Source organism: Camarhynchus parvulus, chromosome 1A, assembly GCF_901933205.1.
Source record: "Camarhynchus parvulus chromosome 1A, STF_HiC, whole genome shotgun sequence".
Lineage (NCBI taxonomy): Eukaryota > Metazoa > Chordata > Aves > Passeriformes > Thraupidae > Camarhynchus > Camarhynchus parvulus.
This window is the reverse complement of record NC_044586.1, coordinates 33383303-33408665: the sequence shown is the minus strand read 5'-3', so window position 1 is coordinate 33408665 and position 25363 is coordinate 33383303. Positions and strand designations below refer to the sequence as shown.

At 35.7% G+C, this 25363-nt stretch overlaps 1 protein-coding gene across 2 annotated transcripts in view; it reads left to right on the top strand.

Moving 5' to 3' along the window:
- ZDHHC17 (zinc finger DHHC-type containing 17) overlaps positions 1 to 24408 on the top strand; it is a 64514-nt gene extending 40106 nt beyond the window's left edge. For both annotated transcript variants that reach the window (XM_030961091.1, XM_030961092.1), the window contains exons 8-17: positions 677 to 802; positions 2047 to 2189; positions 4454 to 4554; positions 11034 to 11158; positions 13142 to 13204; positions 14340 to 14433; positions 17696 to 17779; positions 18170 to 18327; positions 19167 to 19261; positions 21267 to 24408. In XM_030961091.1, coding sequence (XP_030816951.1) covers positions 677 to 802; positions 2047 to 2189; positions 4454 to 4554; positions 11034 to 11158; positions 13142 to 13204; positions 14340 to 14433; positions 17696 to 17779; positions 18170 to 18327; positions 19167 to 19261; positions 21267 to 21405 — 1128 coding nt within the window. In that variant the 3' untranslated portion in view covers positions 21406 to 24408. The remainder of the gene's footprint in view (positions 1 to 676; positions 803 to 2046; positions 2190 to 4453; positions 4555 to 11033; positions 11159 to 13141; positions 13205 to 14339; positions 14434 to 17695; positions 17780 to 18169; positions 18328 to 19166; positions 19262 to 21266) is intronic.
- The last annotated feature ends 955 nt before the right edge of the window (positions 24409 to 25363 follow it).

Genomic DNA, 25363 nt, shown 5'->3' with positions numbered 1-25363 from the left:
TGAGCCGTTGCTGGCTTGGCACCCAAAATACATGAAACACAAGCTCAGAGTAAAAGCTCAGAATTTTGAAATAAGTTGGATATCAGCACTCAGTTTATTCTTTCATGTTTTCTTCCTAGGACTTCCATAACTGAAATAAACCTAAGAACATTAGGCCGGTGGAAAAAAAAATCCTAGAAGCATTCCATAATACTAGTAACTTCAGCCTGCCAAAAGGCAGAGAATTAACAAAGAAGTCAGGCTTTAGACTTGGGAGAGTTTCCATGATCCAGTGGGTCACAAGTTCTTATTCTTTGCTTGATTTCTGCTGCCTGTCAATAGCTAAGGGGGAAGCACAGTCCTTCCTTTATAGAGTAGTAGACTGTATGTAGAATAGTGGAATATAGATTTGTTCTCTGCTAAAGGCAACAATTATTACTGTGAGGACATACATCTCGTCAGAATCATACATTTAATATGCCACTTGTGCACTCTTGTATAGTTATGAAAGAGTGAAAAACCAAAAGGAATGAATGATGTTTGGTGTCAAGTAAGCTGCAGAGCAAAAAGTATGCCAGAAACAGTAGCTAAACTGTTTTAAATTGTGTTAGTTTTAACAGCCAATTTTCTGTTTCATAAGTGCTCCAAATGTGTTTCATTTTAAATTGGATGTTTCCCACATTTATACTCTTGACAGGGAGAATCACCACTTGATCTTGCAAAACAAAGGAAGAATGTTTGGATGATCAATCATCTACAAGAAGCAAGGCAGGCAAAGGGGTATGATAGTCCATCCTTTCTGAGAAAACTAAAAGCAGATAAGGTAAGTAGTAGCATAACACTTGTGTAAATCAATCTAACAGCTGCTCTTGGTTTGGGGACCTGTGTGTTTGTTTAAAAGAAGTTCAGGACTGTGGTTTCCCCACATTTCAGCTTTAAAGAATGTCTTTTTATTATGACTAAAGTGATTGCAAAAGGGAAAAAAGTGCTTTATTTAGGGCAGGAGGAAATAAAACCCTAAGCTTCTATACACTTAGTTTTTGTGCTAGCTAAAAGAAAATGTTAGGAAGGTAATGTGTGGTCATGTATTGTTTGGGTTAGCCAAGACGTTCCAAAACTGACTCTCAGGTAGCTGAGGAAAGAAGCATTTTGGGTATCCTGAACTCTGATCTCCTCTCTAGTTATGTGTTGTTTATTGTTATTGTGTTGAATGAAAGCAGCAGTCAGTCTTAGCAGTATAAAGTAATACATGAATCTCTAATGTGGAGGCCTTTTGCTTCTCAGAGTATTGTTTAATACTGCAGATAGGAAGAGGCCATAAATGAGGGTGTAAGGGTTAACATACTGCTCTAGCATGAAGAACTGTCTTCCTACATATTGTTTGATAATTTAAAAAGAGTTAATGTTTTCTTCTTAGTATCCATCGAACTCAGGCAGAGTGTTGTGCTGGATATTAAGTGTTGCTACCACTGATTTAGTTTTTTTAAATAAAGATACATTGCATCAAGATGCTAAAAGTACTGCTGCAGTCTGGGTTTTAACCTGTGATACTATAACAATGGTGTGATTATTGACCTGAAGTGGTTTGTACATTTCATTATCACTGTACTTTAATTATTTGGAAAGAGTTCAGTGCTCTCATCAGGAGTTGTGTTCACACAGTGTAAGACAGAAAAGGTCCTATGTTTATTAATAGATGCTTCAGTATGGCTTAAAAACTGCAGTTATGTGAGTAATAAAAATTTACCGACATTGTCATATGCTGTGTGGCAGTTCATACACTTATGGATTTGTTAAAAAGAGCTAATGTTGCCTTGATTCTGGATTAGTAGCAATGTCTCTAGAAGACAGTTCTAAAACAAAGTTATTGATTTGTAATATAATTTTAGGAAGGTGTATTTTCCTTGCAAATTCATTGGAGGTATGTAAAGACAAGAAACGAGAAAAATTTGTGATGATTTATCTCCCTGAATTTTCTTGAAAATTTAAGTTTTTTATGACTGTCATGTTTATTATACAATCTGTTCCTGAAAACAGAGTTACTTACTGGTGTTTGTTTCTATATAGGAATTCCGTCAGAAGGTGATGCTGGGAACTCCTTTCCTAGTTATTTGGCTGGTTGGGTTTATAGCAGACCTAGACATTGATTCTTGGCTCATTAAAGGGCTGATGTATGGTGGCGTTTGGGCTATGGTACAGTTTCTTTCAAAGTAAGTGTTTCACTGGGACACTGTCTGTTTAGTGGCATGTAAGAAGTATTTTGCTGGCATCTTTGTTGGATAGATAACTTTAAAATTCTGTTTGTTGGAATTGGTCTTTATTTCTGCAGAAGATCTTGTGCAACTGTAGCTCCTGTAATGCTCTATTGTCTTGTGAAACCTGGAATTATCTTGAGTTAATACTGCTGAGTTAACAGAAGCTAAGAGCAGAACAGAAATTCAGTCACTATCCAGAGGAGGGTGCTGAATGTCTGTCTACAAAGAGTTATCAGCATGAAGATTGCAGAAAGCAGGCAATGGAAAAGTTACTATAAAGTAATAAAGTCATTGTGCAAGTGTACTATTAAAACTGTTTTCTCTCAATAATTTAAATGCACAAAAGCATCTAAAGATATTTATAGAGACAAATTAAGTTAGAATCAGATTTTGAAGCTTTTGTTGTTGTGGAAATAAGTGACTAAAGAAAAAGTCTGCTTTCTAATAGTGTTTTTTGTACATCTTGTTACCTGATCATAAATACTTCTAGTTGTATTTATGATTACTTCAAATGTCTGTAAAAAAACACACACACACACACACACACATGTAATCATACTCCAGTGGATTTTCAAGAGCTGTAGACTACATCATCTCTCCTTTGCTTTTCATTATCATGTGCTGCCAAGATAGGAGTATTTGTTGTATCCCCATGCTTAGGGGCTTTCTGCTTTTCTGGGATTCCATGTCATGTTTATTTAGAACCATTTACTTCTCTTTCTGTATAAAGAGGAAAATATATCTGCTCCTTAAACCAAGTTCAGAAGATTTTAGTGAACTTAGACTGGGAGGGAAGTGGAAGGTTATGCAGCATTTGCAGGATCTTGGATGTGATCTGTTTGGTCTTTTTGTCACCTGTGAGGCTTTGCAATTTGCTGGCCTCTTCCCAAAAAAACCATATTTCTCATTTGTCAAATTCTCAGCTGTGCCTCCTACAGAAAGGAAGGACAAGATTTCTTCCAATCTCTCAAGATCTGTGTTTTGTCAATTTTTATATTTTTGGCCTAACTGACATGAATTCAAAATTAACATTTTTATTTTCTCTTATCTGTTGCTTAATATTTAGTATAAATAATTTTTAAAATGTTTTACACAAAACCCAGGTTAAACTTGTGCTGTTATTCTAATAATGTTTTCTTTCCCTACAGAATTTTAGCTAATCTGCTTAGCTGTGTTTTCCTCCCTACTTTCACACACACAAAAATGCACAGAAGTCACTGAAGGAAAGAGTAGTGCAGAGTAACTACTGTTTGTCCAAATGTATATTCACTTATTATTCATCGAATGAGCACATGTTCCTTACAGGGTTTTTTCCAAAGACCTAAGGAACTTCCACTAGAGCAGAGAGAGTTACTGTAAGGGAGTAAAGAAGTGAAATAGAAACTACTCTCTGCACACACTTGTCTGTGGCAGCCCTGAGGGAATCACCAGCGCAAAAAGCAAAATTGATCAATATCAGGATGTTTAGGCAGATGATGCAGAAATTTTCTTTCGGGGGGGTTGGTTGTTTAGAGTGTTGTTTTCCATAGGTTTTGTAGCAATTTCTTCTTGAATATGGGGTAGCCTAGTTATTCACCTAGTTTGTCTCACTGTATGCAACTTTATTCAGACGAGTCTTTAAAATGCAAAAGTGTAAGAAAGTGAAAATCATTCTGATGGCTTAATTTTTTTTTAAATTAATGTTGCAGCATTTTATCTTAGAACTTGGCAAATATAGTGATATATGGGAAATTAATTAGTCTGGATTTTTTTTCAACTTTATATTGGCAACTCTATCAGAAGCAAAATATTGAATTATCTGAAATATTTCAAGTATATAGGCTGATAACACTGAAGTCTCTTAAGCTTTTTTTCTTAAGGACATAATTTTAATGTGCAGTTTTCATTGTATGGGTTTCCAAAGTGTCTTTACACCGGAATCTCAAAACTTAATGCAGTTTGCAACACTGTCCATGTTGCTAAGAATCTCACAGGTTCCTGACTGCTTGCACAGTGTAGTTTTACCATCAGTATTTACTCATTCTGCCTGTCTTGACAGGTTGAAAAAAGGAATTTCTTGTGAACTTTGAACAGAAAAGTGAGGAAAATGTATGTATGGCATATTTTGCAAAATCCCATATAATACATATTTTAATAGGAAGTGTTTCCCTGAAGCAGTAGTCCAGGATTTACGTTTTATAAATCAAAACTTACCATGTGACATTGTTCCTGCATTACAGGTCATTCTTTGATCACTCCATGCACAGTGCACTGCCTCTTGGAATATATTTGGCAACAAAATTCTGGATGTATGTGACGTGGTTCTTCTGGTTTTGGAATGATATCCTTTTTTGTGTACAGTAGTATTTTTTCATGTTCATAGTATGAGGAATTACACAGCTATATCATTCATATAACACTAAGTAAACTAATAATAATTTTAAAAAGGGAATCACCACAAAACTTTGCTTTCTATATTAATGTTAATTATTTTATCGCTTTAAAAATGTGCATGCTATTGCTGTGCTTTGGTAAGTAATAGATTTTCCTCAAAACTTGCTTACTGTACTCGGCAGAATATCCTTTACCAACTTCCTAGGTGGAGGAAATGTTAGCAACTTTGTAAAATATTCTCTGGCTGTGAGGGGACACAATGTAATTGACTGCATTTTTTAGACACTGTTCTGAAAACAGTAGGCTGGTTCATGGTCTGTATCAGTTCTAGTGGAATTGGTTTCACAGTTAGAGCTTCCTAAACATTTTGGAAATTCCATTTTGTGCAAACTTTAGATGCATTTGATAACTATATTTATAGTTATTTTGAAAATGTGTATTAACAATACTAGATTATAGAGATTCAGCATATTGCCATATTTTTGTGGTTTTGATTGTCTGTCTAGAAATGAATTTCCCTTACTCATGGAGGTAGAAACTGAGACAGAATTCAGTGGGGAATGTTAGTTTTCCATGGCAAGGAAATAGATGCAAACTTTCAAACAACTTTCTTGGGTTCTGTAATTTCAGTAGCCAAGAAAACAAAGTAGAGATTTGATGTTTAATATAGTTCTTACAGTTGTAATTGTGGGATTTTTGTCCTGGAGCTCATATTTCATTCATATATCTATCAACTTGCTTAGATTTTTATTTCTGTAATTCATTCTGATTAAATAGCTTGAAGTTTGGCATATTTTTTGGCATAGAATAATCTTAATTGTTTACTAGAAATATAGGCAATTACCCTAATAAAACCTGACTTCAGAATGTCAATGAAATACTGTCCTACTTCTGTCTCAAGCTGGTGTCTCCCAACCTCTGCAATAGTATAGAGAAGTAGTGATCTAAGACCTTCAGTTACTAATTACTTTCATTAGAGCTGACACAATTCTCTGACAAGCAGTTTTAGAGACCAAGTGCTTCAGGCCATCTTCCTTTAATTGGTGATTTTTAATTGGAAGTCTTTGTAATAAGATTCCAAATTCATTCTTCTTCTGGAAAATAGCCCTGTAGCTTTATTGCAAAAAAGAAATTGCATTCCTCCTCTATTTTTATAACATGAGTCATAGCATTGTGGTTGGATAAAGAATTCCTGTATTTTTACAGCTTTATATGATTGCTTACAGCAGACTAGAGTACTGCTTTACACTTAGTTCTGTTTGAGTGATAAAACCTGTCCTAGTAGTTTTCACAAATTCTGACTGTCTTTTGCTTGGGGAAGAGGATTTATAACCTTAAACAACTATCAGGAATTGCCTTACTGGAACTTTATATTATAAATGACATAAAGATCTTAATTGCTGCAAGTGCAACTTTAACATTAGGGTGTTTAGTAAGAATTTTCTTTTCTTGTACATATGTTGAAGGTGTCTGGAAGATCATCAACTCTTGTGTGTTTAATCCTAATAGGACAGGAAAGGGCAGTGGATGCGATGTGTATCATAAAGAAAAATAAACCCAAGGATTTGCAGTGCATTTTCTTGAATTTCAGTGTGGTCACATAAAAATAGATCTCTGAATTCTAAGGTTTAATCATGTGTCTTTCAAAAAGCCAGTATTGAAAATGTACTGAACTTTTTGTAAATGTTTCCATTCTACTGGATTTTTCTCAGCAGCTTCTGAGTCTGGTGTATTTGATAAAGTAGAAATCCTATTCTTGCAGGGAATGAGGAATATGATCTGTCTATTTTTGAGTCTATATGTGAGTTTATGGTCCTATGCTTCCCTGCCACTGTTTTGCTGCATCCTTCTAACTATATTTTGCTTGTAACAAAGGATACTTATGTCTTGCCCCATTAGTGTATTCTAGTTTTCTAGTGTTTGCAGAGCAGGAGCAAAAATACCCTCAAAAGTCCTACACACTAAGTCACTATGTTTTAATTTAGTTTTATTTTTAAAAGAAAAAAGCTTATTGAAAATTACACTTTTAATAATGTGAGACTAGAATTTCACATTTTTTTCTTTTTCTTTAGTATTTATAGGTATAACATTCTCTTGTGTCCTGTAAATGTTCTGCCAAGATTATAACTCAGTTGTTCATGCAGTCCTTTCAGTTGCAGCTGAACAAATACTGCTCGTTATGTCAAAAGGTTCTTACACTGCTCTTTTTTTTTTTTTAAATGTCAGAGTTTACTGTAACCCAAACTGTTCACAGTATTTTTTTCTTCTGTTTGTATTTGGTGTAAATGGGAGTGTGCAGTTTTAATTAAGCAAGCTTTTATGGCTGTCGCATCCTTTCTGCAATGCTGAGATTTTGAGATTATATAAGGCAATTTGTGTTTTTTAAAACAATTTATCATTGACTAATACTGTATTGATTATCTTATTTCAAATGTACTTTACCAGTTGTTGGGGTCTAGGTTAAAGGAAACAAACACTGCACACATCTTCAATTAGTGATTATTTTAAAACTGTGTGTAAGAGAATCCATTATGATTTTCATTCTTTCACAAAGCTGATACAATTGTATAGGACTTAAAAAACTGTAACAAGCTAATTGGTACAGTTAAGCAGTCAAAAAAATTTTTATTACCAAAATTAGTTTCAGGAAAAGAGCAAAAGGTCTTCATGCAGAAAAAAATAAGTCAGCAGCCGTTTTTCTACAGGAACCAAAGACCCCAAAAATTCAAACTCTGGGCCCAGCTGTCCAGAAGTTCTGTTTCCATGTCTAAATACTTTTACTAAAGTTAAAAAAAAATGGTTAAAAAAAATCCAGTGTGGAGGAGATAGGCTGAATTAATTTGTAGACTAAGGGATTCTTATATATCAGATAGAAATGGAGATAGAGGGCTTTTGCAGAGCTTCAGTTAATTACAAACTGATTTTGTCTAATAAATGTCTAGTCAAATGAGGCTTCTCATGTAGCTAGCTGCTGTTACCTGCCTGGACTCTTAGATCCAGATGTACAGCTGTTATGAACTGGGGATTTGGAGTATCTTTCTTATAAGGAAAGGCTGAGGGAGTTGGGCCTGTTGGGACTCAAAAAGAGATGGCTGAGAGGGTACTTCATCAATGTCTATAAGAATCTAAAGAGAGAGTGTCAGAGGATGTTTCCAGGCTCTTCCGAATTGTGCTAAGCAGTAGGACAAGAGGCAATGGGCAGAAACTGAAGCACAGGAAGTTCCACCTGAATATGAAAAGGAGCTTCTTTACCATGAAGGTGAGCATGCACTGGAACCGATTGCCCAGAGAGGTTCTGGAGTCTCTCCTCAGTTTTCCAGAACAGTCTGGACACAATCCTGTGCTGTGTGCTCTGGTGTGAACCTACTTGAGCAGGAAGGTTGACCAGATGAGCCACTGTGGTCTCTTCCAGCCTGGAAGAGACCCATTCTGACCCATTCTGTGATGCTGTGATTCAGTGAATTGGCAGGTTTATTAGCATGTATTTGATCTCTGACTCCTTACACTGGCTGCAGATTTCTCTGTGCAGGAGAAAAGGATTTTTGGTTAGTGAAAGGGCACATCTGGGTCTATAATGTGCATTTTGGCTTGATCTCAGACTTGTGTGATACCTGATAGCAAGAAGCTGCATGTATTTGGGGCCTTTTAAATAGACTACAGTTCACAATGAAAAATTAAATTATCCCTTGTTTACCTGACTCAGGGGTTGTGTGGCGCTTGTTTGGTTTTAATTTTCTTTTTAATGAGATGATCCTTTTCATTCCAATTCCTGGAATAATTTTCAGCATCTTGTACTTGTTCTAATAATTAAAGAATATTGATCAGGACTAAAAGTAGGAAGTGTTTTGTGGGTTTTTCTGCTTTATCCCTCAATGAAAACTGGGGAAACGGCATAAAAGAGGAGCAAATTGGTGGTGAGGCAGGAGGTGTGAATGCCTGGTATATTATGCATTTTGCAGCCTTTAATAATATAGTAATGTACTTTTTCCTTGTGTAGCTGTAAATGAGGATGTTAACACAAAACGAGACACTGTCCCTGGAGAACCAATTCCCTACTCTACTCTGAAGCTATTGCAAACCTACAAGAATTTCTTACATTTGAAGAGTTTGGAGAGATGTCTGTGATGCAAGTTGCTAAGATCTCTTTCAAAGTAGACTTCAGAAGGAAGTTCAGTATGATTTTAGATACCTCTAGTGCGGGCATCTGTACTGAAGTTTAAGCACTCTTCATAGCCAGTGACAAAAAATAGCCACTTGTAAGGCTCTGCTTCTCTTATATAATTTAAATATCTTGATACTGAAGATAGATTGGACATGGCTTTTTTCCTTCCTGATATCTGTGAAGGCATACTAAGTGATTTTAAGTTGGTGAGGTGAATCCAACACCTGAAGTTGTTTACCTACATCACATGCTGGAAATACCCTGAAGAAAACTTTTAAATTCTCAAATAGTTTCCCAGCTGCAGCACAGTAGCCCCTTATCTGCCACAATTTACAGTGTCAGCATTGCACTCATCTGACACCACTTGATAAAAGGACAGAGAAAACAGGTTCTGTGGGGTGTCTCTTATGTTCTCTCTGTATTTGAGGGAGTAAAATGGGGGAGAAGTCCATTGAGACAATGGACTGCTGCTTTGTTACAGGTTATTCAAATTTAAGTTAGCAGAAAAACAATTGCAAAGCATTAAGGTTATAAAAACCCTCTTAGTCTTTTCTCACAGCTTCTTTAAAAGTCTAGACATGACGTATGGTGTTTAGAAATGGGTCATAAAATTGGTTCCAGTTGTACCTTCATTGTTTGTAATGGTTGTCTGATTAAGGTACATTTAATGGAAAATCAGTTTTCACTGTTATAAAAAACCCAGCAATTATTTTAGTATTCTAAAAAAATGTAACCTCTCTCTAGCTAAGCAGTTCAGTTGCACCAGCTTATTCTTGGCAGCAGGTAGCTTTAGAAAAAAATAGGAGGTTGGTTTGTGTAAATTTTGATGTCGGAGCTTTTAATCTCTAATGTATAAAATAGAACTGTGAATGTTTAGGTTATAGTATAGCTGGTGTTTTTTCCCCTGTTATAAACTTGCAGGAAACATCTTGTTACTGGAAAGATTAATTGCTTTTAGTAAGCTATACTAACATTCTACTATATAAGATACTTTGTTAAAATTTTAATTTAGCTTACCAATATTTTTTATTAGAAATTCACAGCCAATTCCTTGCCCCAACCAGAGGAAAACAAAAATTATTTGTGATACACTTGACATGAACAATGAGACTTCCTTAGCATTACAGAAGTCAAAAAGAGACGACTTCTACAAACTTGTATCTGTTTGCATTTCTGGGTTCTTTTGCATCGCAAGCTATTTAGATCTGAATGTACCTAAGTTCCTCAAAATACAGTGTAATTAGGGTGTGTAGTGTTTTCTGCCTGAGCACTAGGTGTCCTTTTTGTTTGGATAATGCTGTAGAGGCTTCTGCCACCACAGATTTGTCTAGGGCATCTTCTGGCAGTTGTAAGTGGCAGTGACACCAGGTGCCTTCATTCAGTTTTGTCAGGTCTTTTGTAGGTTTATGAGAATAAATAATTTTCCTTTTGTGGAAGAGAAGTATCTGAAGTATTTGGTTTTTCAATATCACTGCTAAAAATGTTTTAATTCTCTGAAGAAATGTCCAGTGCTGTAAGACTAGCATGTTACATGGCAAGACATTGAATGCAGGAAATGTATTTTAAAACAAATGGCTTTTTTCTGTCTTTATGGTAAGTGATTTTATAAACACTTCTAGAGAATAATAAATCCTGTAGTTTTTAAAGTATTAGACATATTAGTATGTTAAAAATAACTTTCAGTGATGCAAAATATGTGTATTGCCTTATTACAGGACCAGGTTTCAGACACTACCTTTCTTGGAGATAAGTGGTGTTGGGACATGATTGCTGTGCAACAGTGGCCATTGCAGCAAAATTCCTTCTATGGCCAGAAGCAGCCTGTCCTGTGATATCATAGGAATGTCAAGCCAGTGAAGACATAGGCAGTCAAATGTCTGTTTTATAAATAGAGCTCCAAAATGTTTATTCTGAAAACAGGAAATAGTTATTGAGAAGATAAATTTCATGGGATTTAATTTAATTAAAAGGGAAAACAGTTACAAAAACTGAACTATCGTTATTCATCCTTTAGAATGATAAGGGCTTTAGAAAGACCTTATGGAACAGACCATTCTGAAAAGTAAGTTTTGAAGGTCAAGCAATGGCAAATGCTGAGTACCAAGCTAGTTCTTACAGCAGTGCTGAATTTTGTTAATTCTGAAGACAGTGACTCAAGGGCATTAGTAAAATTTAAATTTAGTTAAATTTTGTATCAGAATTATCAGTGAGAATGTTGAAGAGGAAATTCAGTTTTACACTTGAGATTCCTTGACTGTAAACACATCTCAATTTTTTCTTTATACACCTTCCGTTCCTTGCTAATAGCGTTGCACTTTTCTACAATTTTGGAAAATCCTGGAAATCTGATCCAGGAATCATCAAAGCCACAGAAGAACAAAAGAAAAAGGTAAGGCCAAGAGATATGAATTTGTTCTTCAGCAGCCTTCCACCAGCTGATCAGAGTATTTAGTTTACTATTCAGTACATTGCATTTCAGTAAGTTGTATAAAAAAAAGTTTAAAATATTGAAAAGTCTTCCAGATTTATTTTTTAACATGTGGAATGCATTTCAAGTCTTAACTGGTGCAAGATTACATATTAGTCATTTTGAGTAGCAAAATAAAATTGTAACTTGAATTTTCAATATTGAAAGTTTGAAAAGCAATTAAGTGAAAAAGGAAATGTGAAGTTTCAGACTTTTGCCATACTGAAACAAATAGCCCATTATGGGAAAAGTGTTAGTTAATTTTATGAAAAATTTCCAGACTTCTAAGCACCTCTAATTTTCTTTACCTTTGTATGTAAAAGTATTAGACTGACAAACATTTTGAAGCTAAAACAGCCATAACCCCAGGCAGTTTGGGGTGGCCTTTTTTTTGGCATAAATGTCAGAGAAAATATGGGTGATCTAATGATATCCAAGACATTGTATCATTATTAGCATCTCATATTGTTATTTTAAGTATATTGTTCTCAGCAGCCAAAATGAGCATTGAATATGCCAAAATTATACAAGCAGCAAAAGTGTTTTGTTTTGTTTAAGTTTCCTAGAAGCCAACATTCCACCTAAAATTAACTTTGAGCTTCTACTTCATGGTTATTTGTGAAAAGACCTGTGTGAATCAACATCAGACCACTTGGAGTTATGTTCTTATGTAGGAATGAAAATATAATAGCCATTAAAAGGATGGTGTCAATGAAATAATTTTTGTGTTCTGCAATAGGCTATAGCTGAGTTCTTAGTCAATATACAGATTTGGATTTACTCTGAAAATTCCATTTCTGTTATTGCCAGTTGCCAAAGTAAATTCCCAACTAAATTCTACTCCTTCAACTGGACTAGATTAAGTAGAGCAGTCAACTATGACACTTTGGATTGGATTCAGCAAATTGCACAAATATGCAGTTTATTTAATCTACTTGCTTAAGTAGGCGAGTGTGGTTCCAAAAGCCTTGTTGAACTGGGTAGGAATTGCAAAATGTAACTTCTTGGGGCAGATGCATATGGCTGTGGATGTTTTGGATTTCTTACATTGCAGCTAACCATATGGTAAAATGTTCTGTTACCAGGGGTATGAACCACTGTAGGACATGTGTGCTACCTTCGTGCAGTGTAGCACTTCATAACATTTTCATAATTTGTCTTCAAGTATTTAATGCTGAGTTAGCCTTTAGCTTTGAAATAACCAAGTAAGAAAATTCTTTTCATTTCAGATGACCATGTTAATTATGTTTAGAAATGTGTAGTAAGCAATAATTTCAGATGTTTGTTGTTTTAATATGTCATGTCCTTCATTCTGTGTTACAAAATAACCCAAATCACTTTTAAAGCAAGTGAAGGTATAAATAAATAAGATATTCCTATAGTTCAAAAGCATAGAAGGTAGACAAAGGTTTACAAAGCACAATGATGTGGATCTAACTGAAGTGATCCTGGGCCTGCACAAGACACATTTAAAAGCTCTTCATCTACTCTTGTTCAGTTCTGTTCTCCTCAGGTTTGGGATTTTGTTTGTGGACAATACTGAACTCCAGTGTTGAGTGTCAGACCATGCACATTTGTTTTTGCATCCTTTTGTTAGTCTGTAGTGTAGTGTTATACTCCCACTGAAATCAGAGGAACTCATAATGAAATTGTCCAGGATGTCAAAAGTCACACCAGCAGCACTGAAATCACAGTAGGTGACTAGGAGTAAGTATAAACTAGAATTAATTTAGAAGTAAATATGCATATTGGTTTAATAAAGTAGATTCAAAATCAATTTCATCTGAAATGAATTTCTTCCTGTGTGTAGAAAGTACCTGAAATAAAGGGTTCACAGCCACAGGTCTGAAAATGCTTGTCACCATTTGTTTATATGCTAAATTCCAATTTTTATTTTTCCTGCAGACAATAGTTGAACTTGCAGAGACAGGAAGTCTGGACCTCAGTATATTCTGCAGTACCTGCTTGGTAGTATATTTCTTGATCAGTTTCGCTGGGGTTTTTTTGCTTTATTTCTAAGCCAAAATTAGTGTTCCTGTAATGAACACACATTTGACCTGTTTGCAGTTTCAAAGGGAGAATTTATTTGTACTCTTTAATCTAAGCAGTGTTTTCAATACATAATATGTACACAAAAAAAAGTTACAGTGAGAGGAAAAAGATTATCGCTTTGGAAATAACTTACCAGTGTCAAAATTTAAGTATCCAGTATGTCTACCAGGTTGGTTGGTTATACACCTAGCAAGTTAGAAAAATCACATGTGACATTCTACTACTCCATAATTCACAATAAAATTATGTTGTGCTTTTAGTAAAATATTTTTTCAAAAACGAAGTGTTTTTCTCTATCTGGCAGTAGTCAGGATGGGGGGAAGAAATCTTAATTTTTGTAAAGCAAATATAACATGCTTTTTCTTTGGAAGTTAACTAGCAGATACAAAATGCTCAAGCATATCAGTGTTAACACTGCAAAGCTCTGATGTATGTGGAACATGAATGCTGTTTGTATCTCCAAATTTGAAGCTGGAAAATTATATACAGATGTGGCACATTAAAAATTATGTGTGTGTGTATACATATATATTTCAGACCATTTCGTTCAAGACATAAATTTTCAAGAAAAAATCTTGGGAGTAATTTAGCATTTTAAGTTCCATCAAGTTCTGCTTGTTGAGTCATATTTCTGTCTTTAGAAAATAACCTGAAAAGTTTATGTTAGAGCTTGGTTATGAATGGTACACAATCATGCAACTCAAGCTCATTCTTTATTTTCATTGTTAAAAGCTGAAATGAAGCTGGTTGCTTACAAAGCTCAATTGCTGGAGGTGATAGAAGAGCTTTGTATGAGAAAAATAGTTCTTCATATAAGAAAAAAAAGTGAAAATAATTTCAGTGCAGTTTTAAGGATGTTTGTGTTAAAAAGTGTGTAGATTAAGCTGAATAGCTGGGATTGCCTTTAGAATTAGCTTCAAGTTTGAAGTTCTCTGAGGAATTAACAATAGCACAATCAATTTACATTTAAATTGAGGGTTTGTGTTTTCTTCTGTTTAAAATACATCAGGGTAACTTGCTTTTCTAAACAAATGTTTGTTATCTGTTGCAGATACGGAAGCCAGTGAGGTCCAAACACTGTGGTGTTTGCAATCGATGTATAGCGAAGTTTGATCACCACTGCCCGTGGGTGGGGAACTGTGTAGGTGAGCAATTTGCTAAAATGCTCTACAAGGTCTTGCCTGTTCTCATTTCACAGTGGAAGTGACTTGGCTTCTTAAGAAAAGCTTTTCAATATTGAGCTTAATTCCTTTTCTACGTGTGATTCGCTGCATTATTCTCATTTGTATTGTCTATTATATGCTTGTCCTCAAAATTGTTCTGTGTCTAACTCAGTTTGCTACATATGTATTTTAATTGACATGAAGTTTAGTAATGAAAAGATTCAAAGCTTTACTGCTGAAAACGTATGTCCCAATTCCACAACTGATTATTATCCATTGCATAAGACGAAATTTTTCATTTTGACCAATATGCAGTAGCTTATTGGTAGAGTATGTGTATTTAAAATTGGTATGATTATACAAGTTAGAACCAGAACGACTTCCTATTGAGGTATCCACCTCTTTTCGACCATCCGGGTTGTCTTTCGTTCTCCCCAGTGATTATGAAATGAATGGATATAGAACAGAAATAAAGTCTCTAAATGCTGCTATTTCCAGTCATATTTTTTGAGAAACTTATTTGAAAACCATTATTATGCAGGGAGCTCTGAAGACCTCTCAGCTAGGAAATGAGTGCAGCTTGCTTCACGTGTTTAATTTTTTAGGACACAAGCAGAGGTAACTTTAATCTTGGGGAGGAGTTAAGACCTGGGTTCACAGACAGTTGACTGTTTCGTAAATGCTTCATTGTAGTCCTTTCAAACAGATATAATAATGAATAATCAGAGTAGTTTGATCTGAAAATGGAGAGTAAAATCTCGGCATTTAAATTGTAATGGAACATCTCTAAAGTCTCATTGAGATCAATTTATATCACCCCCTTCTGTCTTATGTTTCCTACAGATGTTACTATCTGAGATATTTTTGGTTTATATTTTAGATGTTTTACAATGAAAAACTAAGAAATTTTTAATTCAGACAGGCAGGGGAGCATGGGCTCAGGTTTTACAAGATACCAAGGAGTATGTGTCAATGGAACAGAAAGATCCAGTATTTTAATCTGTAACCAGAAAAAAACCCAAAAAACAAACGGGGAAGGAAAACCCTTAGTTTGTGTGTATTGAGTGTATGAGTGATGGGATTAGGGTAGGCGGAGGAAATGGTTTTTAAGTCACAGCAATGATGGAAAAGTAGAATCTGTGTTTTAGTGGTGGTGTACAGAGTAGGGTAACTGGAAGTAAAAGTAAACCTTGGGGCCCTTGAAAGTATGCTGAGAAAAAGCATTAGAAATCACAGTATGGGAGCTGGAGCGAACTGGAAGGAGTGGTGGTCTGAACAACCTTATATGGCTTCTCTGTCTCAGATTGGTACGTGGTCACTCTAAGCATGGGATTGCAAAACAGAATCCATTCTTAAAACAGCATTTGTGGTATGTTTGCCAAAAAGGGAAACATGAATCATGCCTTTCTGGAAAGGTGGAATTTGGATGTGTGTGGAATGTGTTAAAAGGATAAGAATGTTGCTAAAGATAGGACTGAGAAATCTTGTAAGAGTGTTTACAGACACTTTAAAATAAATCCTTTGGGGATAAAACTTGGCACATAAAGAGACCTAGAATATTTTTACCATTTTTAAGAGGTTGACAAAAAGTGGAGACTATTAGAAAAAGAAAGGAATTGGCAACTAGAGCAAATTGTTTTCCTCAAAATTTTAGTTAAAATACAGCAAGCAAATCTCTGGAAGTGATTGTATTTATATTCTAAATGGAGTATCAAAATAACATTATGTTTTTCTACGGTTTTTAAAATTTTATTTTAACTGCAGAGGATGACTTTATTCCTGCCAGTCCAGGAGGCAGCTGTAGAGCACAGTACTGTGTTTTGCCTAATCTTATTCCAAATACAGTTTCTCCAGTTTATTTCACATTTCTTTTCTTTTTAAACTGCGATCAAGATTGTACTATTTAATTTATAGTTTTAAAAGCTACATGTTTTTACCTCACACATATGGATTTCTGTTAGGCAGAATTTTGTTTAGTATCACTGAAGATGTTGCTGAAAGAAGCATCCCTTCAGATGCTTCTCAGATGGGCTTCTAGGCCACTGTTTAACTTCTGTGTTCTTTACAGAATGTCTTTTATGAAACTTAACAGTTCTGAAATTTAGAATGCAGATGAAAGTGATACCTTAGGGACATTCCCACCACTTGCTCATATGCCCTTAGGTGATCGAAGGCAATATTACAACATAATTTTGTGTTTTTAGGAACTTGTTTGATTTTCAAGGAAGTGTCTTGCATTTAGTCTAGCTTGTGTTATATGTATGTTTTTCCTCATCTCTTATTTATACAGTCTTTCAGCTCACTTGCTAAAAGCGCTTGATTATTTTCTGCCTCCAGAGGATGCTCTTGTTTTAGCAGGGAAAACATTTGACATAATAAAGAAGTAAATGCTGTGCTGGTAAATGATGACAGCCAAATCTTTTGTAGCCCATTATCATCTCTGTGGGTTTAGTTTACAGCCTGGAGCTGTTGGAAGGTTGCAACACTGGACATATTTTACCAACAGAAGGAAGGCTGAATACTTAAGAATTATGATGTACTCTCATAAGAGGCATATTTTTAGCTCTACTACTGTTAAAAATAGATCAGTCTTTTAGTAACTGAGTTTTCTTTCATTAGAATTCTGTCTAAAGCAGAGTGGTTTTTATCCCATTCATTGTTATAGCTAGGTTTCCTAGGCCTTGTTTGTTCAGTTACAGGTATTTGTTTTACAAGTTTTACTAAATATTTTATTTTTAGCTAGCTTCGTCAGGCATCCAAACATAAGATTTGAGTTAGTTTATTATCAAGGAAAGTTGTATATTTGTTCATATTTCTGTTACTTGTAACAAAGTGAACTCCATAGTTTGATGGTTTTTCAGTGGCTTTTAAAAAATACTTACCAGTTTTCAATTCCTGGCTGTTAAGGGCTCTGCAACAGCTGTCAGCAACTTTGCTCTAAATATTGTCTTATCAATAATTTTATTAGTTCATGAAAGAGGTTACAAATGAATTACTGAATTGCAGTTGTAACATGACAGAAAATTAAAGACAAGTTGCTTTGTTGTCTAAGAAATAAAAGAAAAATCATAAGTAAACCAGCTAATTTCACTGTCTTGAAGTAATAGGGGCTTAATATTGTAGCATAATGTTTCTATATACAATAATAAGCAGTACTTCTAAGCAAGCAATTAAACTTTCTGGTGTAATGTTGTCTTTCTGCTGCTGAAAGTGTCGTAATTTGGTCCCTGTTGTGCAACTTTAGGAGCAGGGAACCATCGTTATTTTATGGGATACCTGTTCTTCCTGCTTTTTATGATCTGCTGGATGATCTATGGATGTATCTCTTGTGAGTAAATGTGATTTTTTGGCTTTTTTTTAATTGCTTCTAAATACTTTATCTCCTCATATGGATTTTTATAGATCTTTGCCTTATCAGGGTTTTGGGTATTTTTATCCTGGAATTGAACTGCACATTAATATTTGATTATATTGGGTATTTTAATTTAGAAGATGTTTTTCTTGTTCTAGATCTTTTTTTCTTCATCACAGACAAGTATGTGCATGTGTCATGTATTCAACGAGCTGGGAAAGGAAGAGAGAGCAAGTAAAGCTCAGAATTCTGGCACTTGTCATTTTCTTATTTAATTTAACACATTTTAATGTGGGCATTATATGTTGCTGTAAAACAAACATACCTTAAATCTTTGTATATTTTTGACTGGTTTTTTTCCTCTAGACTGGGGTTTCCACTGTGAGACAAGTTACACAAAGGATGGATTTTGGACCTACATTACACAGATTGCTACCTGTTCTCCGTGGATGTTTTGGATGTTTCTAAACAGTGTGTTTCACTTCATGTGGGTGGCTGTGTTACTCATGTGTCAGATGTACCAGGTATGGAAGGGCACTTCACTCATAATGCCGTGTCTTGGGAGTGACATAAGAATGTCAAATAGTTCTGTCATTTAAATTTTCATGTTCATTGTGCTAGACCAAGTGTTTAATCTCTCAGCCTTGCTGGAGGAGGCAAGCATCTGCTGTCTCTCAGTATTAGGCATCATTCAGTTCTAAGTCACATGGCCTTTTTTTTTTTTTTTTTTTGTGCAAGAGGTTAAAATACCTACCTCCTAGTTCCCATTCTCAGAATGACAAAAAGGTAAAACAGACAAGAAAAAGGCAACAAAGACTAATAGAGGATAAGAGCCATGGGGCAAATTTATAATAATGCTGTACATTATTAACAGAAAGGGAGTGGTAGCTTGAAAGAGGATGCAGTAATTTCTTACACTGCTTCAGTGTGAGTTGATGCCATATTGTTATTCTCTAGTCTGACCAAACCCAAGTTGGTGTTTTTTTTATCCTTTCTATGGAAAGAAAAGTCATACTGAAAGCCTTGAAGGATGACTTGTCATTAATGAACCATGAGACTTAATTTCTATTTCCAGGAAATCTTCTGGAAAGATTATCCTGTAAGGCTTAGATAAAACTTTTCAGGAAGTTTAAATTTTGTCCTCCATTTTTACAGTATTTGTCATTTACAACATATATCAATTTCAAAGTCTTATGGTTTATGTTTGCTCCTGATAATTTCTCCAGTCAAAAACTCGTTTGTTTAAAAATTAATTTAAAAACAAATTTAAACCAGTAAATCTGGTCCCTTTTCAGTCTGTCTTGTGCAATACTTGGTTACATGTTTTTATGTGAGCTAAAATACTTATTCTTCCTGTCTTAAGATATCTTGCTTGGGTATCACAACAAATGAAAGGATGAATGCAAGAAGATATAAGCACTTTAAAGTTACAACCACATCTATTGAAAGCCCATTCAAGTAAGTTTTGAAGCACGTACAATTTTCGTATTTGTGTAGCCTTGCATACATTTGAATCATGTTGTTTGTTGAAGCAGAACACTCCTGAACACTTCCAGACTATTTTCTCTACTTGGAGTGCTGAATCTTGTCAGCTATTTTCAGTTACACATTCTATCCAGTTAAAGGAAGTGATTAATTTCATAGTGTAGGGTGGACAAACACAGAAGAGAATGCTTTCCAGCAGTGGTTGTATTTCACTGTAGAGTTGATGGGGAAATAAGTATCATCTTTATAAAGCAGATGCTCAAACCAGAGGTAGTTGCTTACTGCAGCATGTCTGTGTTGACCTGGACATTCATTTCTACACTGGGCACTTTCTCCTGAGTAATACTTACTGTGCTGGTGAAGTTGCTCTGTGCAGTAACTCCCCTTTCTCTCTACTGTGAGAAGAGAGACTTCACTTTCTTCCTATTCATCAGGAAGAGCATGGCCAAAGCTGTTTGTGGGGAAGGGAGCAGGATGTCCCAGGAACTGAAGTGGGTGTTGCATGGGTGAGAGCAAGCTGATGCATACAGTTTTTGGGCATCAGTATGTAAAAGAGTAGATTGGGATTCAGGTATCTGTAGTGATGAGGGTTCAAGATGAAAGATGGGGGCTTGGGGATGAAATAGCACTGAGATGGAATACAGGGTTATGGAGCAGCTTGTGGAGCGAAAGCAGGACATAAATGAAGGCATGAAGCTGGTATATTGGTGGGTTGAGAGCATGTTACAAAAGGAGCTGGAAAAGGAAAAAAGCACATCTCATCCTGTTGCACATGCTGTGTCTCCTGTAGGAGCTGCTGCTCTTTTTGGTGCCACACAGGGTAAAGGAGACAGGAGATGGGAATTGTGATCAGGAGCAGTCAGCATGGATTCACACAATCCTGTGCAATGAGCTCTAGGATGACCCTGGTTGAACCAGGGACCCACTGTGATCCCATGCAACCTTCCCATTCTGTGATTCTGTTCTGTAGCAGATGGATTTCTGTACTAGGAATTTTTTTAATATCTCTTCATAGAAAACTTGAGAGAAGCAGACAAGCATCTCTGTGTAGTTGCAGTGTTCCTACAGATTAGAGTTGTAACAAACCAAATAATTTGCCTGGAAAACACAGGGTGGTGCACAGGATAAGAAAAAAGTGCTGGTTTGATCCCAAATTGCTGTCACATTCACAAACCATTTTAACTGAAATAGCTGCTATTATAAAAATTGCACCTGAAAATAACACCAGATGTCTGAAATAACTGACTTGGCATCACCTGTCACATGAAGCATTGACATCAAATAGTTTCATCTCCTTTTTGCTTAGACCTGTCTCTCATATATCATTACATGAGCTTCTCTTCCAGAAAACTATGATCTATTAAGCCCATGTCTAATTAAGTTGAAAATCCCCAGCATGTTGGGAGTTTTTATGAGGTTTCTTAAATATTTGACAGTTAATTGATTCAGCCACAGAAAGTGCTTGAATAGTTCATTTAATTCAGATCATGTTTTCTTAATTTTGTGTTGTCAAGGGGCCTGGTTGATTCTAGACCTGCAGCTGGTGAACCAGTATGTATGCAGAAACAGATGCCAATAAATATGGAAATTTTTCTAGGAAGACATTCATTTGCATGCCATTTTGTTTTGCATCCATCTGTACAATGCAACTGTCCTCTTAAAACATGATCTGAACTACCAGGTTGTGCTACATGGTGATGGACTGCTAAAAACATGTTTTGGTAGATAGTGTGAGAAAGTTGGTGTCTTGATTATGCCCAAGGATCAAACATTTACCAGTCTGGTGACCACTTCTTATTTCAGAACTTACTCATCAACTTGCTTATCAAGTATGAGAAAAATTCTGAACAGAGTTCGTTTTCTAAAGTCAGAAACTTTAAGGGTGAAGAAACAAATTTGTAGGTAGGCAAAAGATTATGTACTTTGTTAGATGAGCTATGATATTGCTTGCTAATGTGTGTTTTTCTTTTGTTTTTAGCCATGGATGTATAAGGAACATTATAGACTTCTTTGAATTCAGATGCTGTGGTCTTTTTCGGCCTGTTATTGTGGACTGGACAAGGCAGTATACAATAGAATATGACCAAACTTCAGGATCAGGCTACCAGCTGGTGTAGCACCACCTTCATCCTGTGAGCATATCATCCTGAGTGGTGCCTGGAAAATTTTCCCTCTCTCTCTCTCTCGACTCCGCATCCCTTGAAGAGTAGCATGCTATGTGTAGGGCTGATGATGAATCATAAAGGTACCTTCTCTTCATCAGAATTTTATTAACAAAAGTAAAAATGGACAGAATAAACTGCCAAATCTGATAAGGAAGAGGAGGAAGATCAAAAAGGGATTTTAACAGTTCTTAACATGAGAATTATTCATAACAACATATTCACAGTATTTGTTATCAAGTTTTTTATTTAAAGTCTTTCACAATGGAGCATGAGATTATTGAAATATTGACATAAGTAGTTACATTGTGCTGAGCAGAAAAATTTATATCCCAATATCAGTAATTCCACTGAAACAAGAATCTAGAATATAAAACTAAATTTCATGATACAGAGTTCACTGATCGCTATGTTGTAGTTCCTGTAATGTAATTTTTTAAATACAGATTTTCTGTAGTAAGATGTACATTGAAAAATGTGCTTTTCAGTACTGTTATAAACAGCCTGTGGTGGGAATCCCCTGTAACATGTCAAGTTATAGCAGTAGGGCACGTCAGGTAATGTTGAGTAAAAATATGTTGCCCACGTTTTTTGGTGATTCTTTTTGCCACCAGTTAGTGGTACAACTAAATACTTGTAACAACCCTGTTCTGAAATCATGTAGTCTGAAATAAACAGCTGCGCCAATAAGGAAAGCTTTTCTGTCAAAGTTAAAGCCCTGCCTAAATGCATGATGCACCTGTAAAATTAGTTTACAGTATATAATGTTCAGGGAAAAAAGTGGGGAAAAAATCATTATCTTTGAAGTCATTGTATAAGCAACTTACAAACTAGCAATGTTTTAGTATTAGGTTTGGTCCTCATACAGTACAGTGTAGTGTATTTGGAGACACATTGGAAGAGAAATTACATGGGGGATACCACAGATGTAAAAGCAAAAGTCTCAGTTATTAAAAGACAGGATAGTTTAAAATTGAATGCAATTGGAGAAGAAGAACCCAAAGTTGCCTGAAATGCTTATTTCATTTGGATGTGAAATAATGGAACCCAAACTTTAACAAAAACAAAAAATTAAGAATCCCCATAACGGCACGTGCACACAGAAAATGCAGAGCAGTGTTCTGAGGAAGATGGTGTATTGGCACGTGGAAATCACCCTTAATTTCTGTTTTTAAGTTCTCATGCTACAGATGTGTTTGGAAGGTAAGGAATGATCTGAAATTGCATTCCAAAGGGGCTTTTCTTGAATGTGATGCACTGATTTTTGTTATGGTGTTTTCATATACTCATAGTGAATTGTTCACTGCTTCCTTAACTATTGTTTACAGAGAGACTGAGAATCAGTTTAGTTCTCTTCTAAGTGCTGTAGCAACTCAGTGGTTCAAGGAACCTGTGAGGGGAGTTTGGGGAGGGTCCTGAAAGCAGACGTCTGAGACCAGTGTAAAGAATGTGTATCTGTATATAAATAATTTATCAAATAGTTTTCTCTCTGTGAGTGTGTGTTTAGTGTATTTAAAGCTGCTCATTTTCATTTTATTCAACCAAAAAAGTATAGGAAGATATCTAATGAGCTTTTAGTGATGTTAAATATTGCTGTTAATAGGCATTATGCCCTGCAAATTCACTGCATGTTTGATGCTTGGCAAAATTAGCGTTTTCTGTAATACACAGATTACAGATAATAAAGCAATCTAGTGGTATTCCCGGCCCTTGCCTTAGTAGGAGGAGCAGTGAAACTGTAAATAGTTGATGTTCAGTATTTGCAAGTAAACATTTTTTCTGTAGTTGTTCATTGATCTCAAGACACACACTTAGTTTGCAAGTACCAGATATCAGGATTTACAGAAGTGCAGCATCAGAGTCCTTGAATGTTTAATACTGGAAAAATCAATGTTGTCTTGGACACTTTTAACAGGAGAGGTTTGGGTATAGGGGTGAAGAAGCTTTGGCTACTGTTGTCAGACAAAATTTGTAATCCTAACAAAAACATGCTCTATTTCTGTGAAAACAGTTGACTTCAGTTATTCATATTTTTTTCTAATCAGAAAAAAGCATGAAAGCTTTACACTATGGTTTGTTTTAATCACCAATGATGTTCTGCATATTTGTTCATTCATTTATTTTTTCACATTTTAGTTGGGGGTCGGTTGACTTGAGGAGCATCAGTACACTTTATAAAATATCACCCAGCCACCAGAGGAGCAGTTCAGTGCGTGATGCAAGTTTTGGTCACATTTGCCCAGTAGCATTAAATGCCATGAATTGTATCATGCGCTCCATGTCAAAAATGTTTGCAAAAGAAGAGGTGCACGTAGGAAGTTCTGCACTATTTCCATGTCAGTAGCTCTCTGGTGACAGATTTGTTGAGACCTGCAGAATCTGAGCAATAGTAGGTAGCTGTGAAAATTAACATGCATATATGGATTTGGAATGTATGAAGTTTCCAGTGCAAAATGTAACTTGTCTTGAGTAACACTGAATTGTTGATATGAAATCATAAAGCAAGCAGGGGGGAGCCAACTATGCAGCATTTTTTCTGTCAAGTTATCAAACTTAAAATTCACTTGTTGAACCAAAACTGCATTGCTTCTGAAATTTAAGCTGATCTAGACCAACAGCAGATCAGACCAACTTAATCTGACATAGGTAGAATAAATAGGAATTTTGTCTTGGCCCTAAACATGTGCTGTTTCTTTGCAGGTTTTTGTATTCTTTGATGTCCACCAGATTTTTTTTCAATTAATGTGTAAAACAGCATCACTACATTTTAAGCTGTGGATTTTTTTGTATATTATTTATAACTGTGCCAAGTATTATTTTAATACTGTCGAGATCTTGATGTGTATTACATTGTGAACAAAAAAAATCTGTAAAATGTTTAATAAACTAGCTCTCCTTACATAAATTAAATCTGTTAAATTTTGTAAGTTATTAATCAAATAAATATTGACTCTTAGATGCAGTGTTTGTATTGACTTGGGATGTGATTTCATACAGTGTAGTTTGTGTCCAGTTTCAGAAGCCTTTCTGGAAAAACGTACAGGTGTCTTACAGATGGCATGCACCCAAATCTGTACAGATGTGAAATTCTGTGAGTTACTACACTGTGGTAAATTACACCTTTGCACTACCAATTAAAGTTAGCATTCACTAAATTAAATATTCCTGTCTTTTGAGTGAAGCATGCTGGCAAGCATGCTTTCTTAAGGGAGAACTCCATCTAGGGAATGTTTCATGTGGCCTAATGTACTTACATATATGACATTATAATAATGTCATTTGAGGTATTCTGAGCGTCAACCAGGCATCTGCACAGGGCTAGGATGTGTCAGCAAGATGTGTGCTTCTGGGTGGCACTTGTAGGACACAGACTACCTTGGCTATTCTGATCCACACTAAAGGTTAGAGTTTGAGCAGAAACAAGGTAACAATCCAAGTTCAAATCTAGTCAAGATATTTATAACCAGCAATGTGTATTAAAGTGTAAGGCTAGGACTTAGGAGCACATCTAAAGGGAAGAAAAAAGTGTTTTCTGCTGAGTCTTGTTTTGCTCTTGGCAGTGAGAATTGGTGGTGGTGTTCTCCCCTTTCCCAAGCAGTGTTCCTGGTGAGGCTGTGTCTGGGCTGACCACCTTTTGGCTTGTCTGGAAAAGACCAGGGAAGACTTTCAACCTGTGCTGAAGATCTCCATCCAAGATTTGCAGTTCTCCATCAGAGGAATTGCTGTGCTTGGGAGTCCTGATGATTTGAAAGCTGGTTCCTGGGTTTGGGTTTTTTTGGAAAGAAGCCAGGCCTCTGCACCCTCATTACGCCTCTATTAGAGTTCAGTGCCTTGCACCTCCCATTAGCCGCCTTTTAGTAAAATCAGACTTCCTTTCTATGAAAGCAATGTCCATGGTATGAGTAGCAGGACT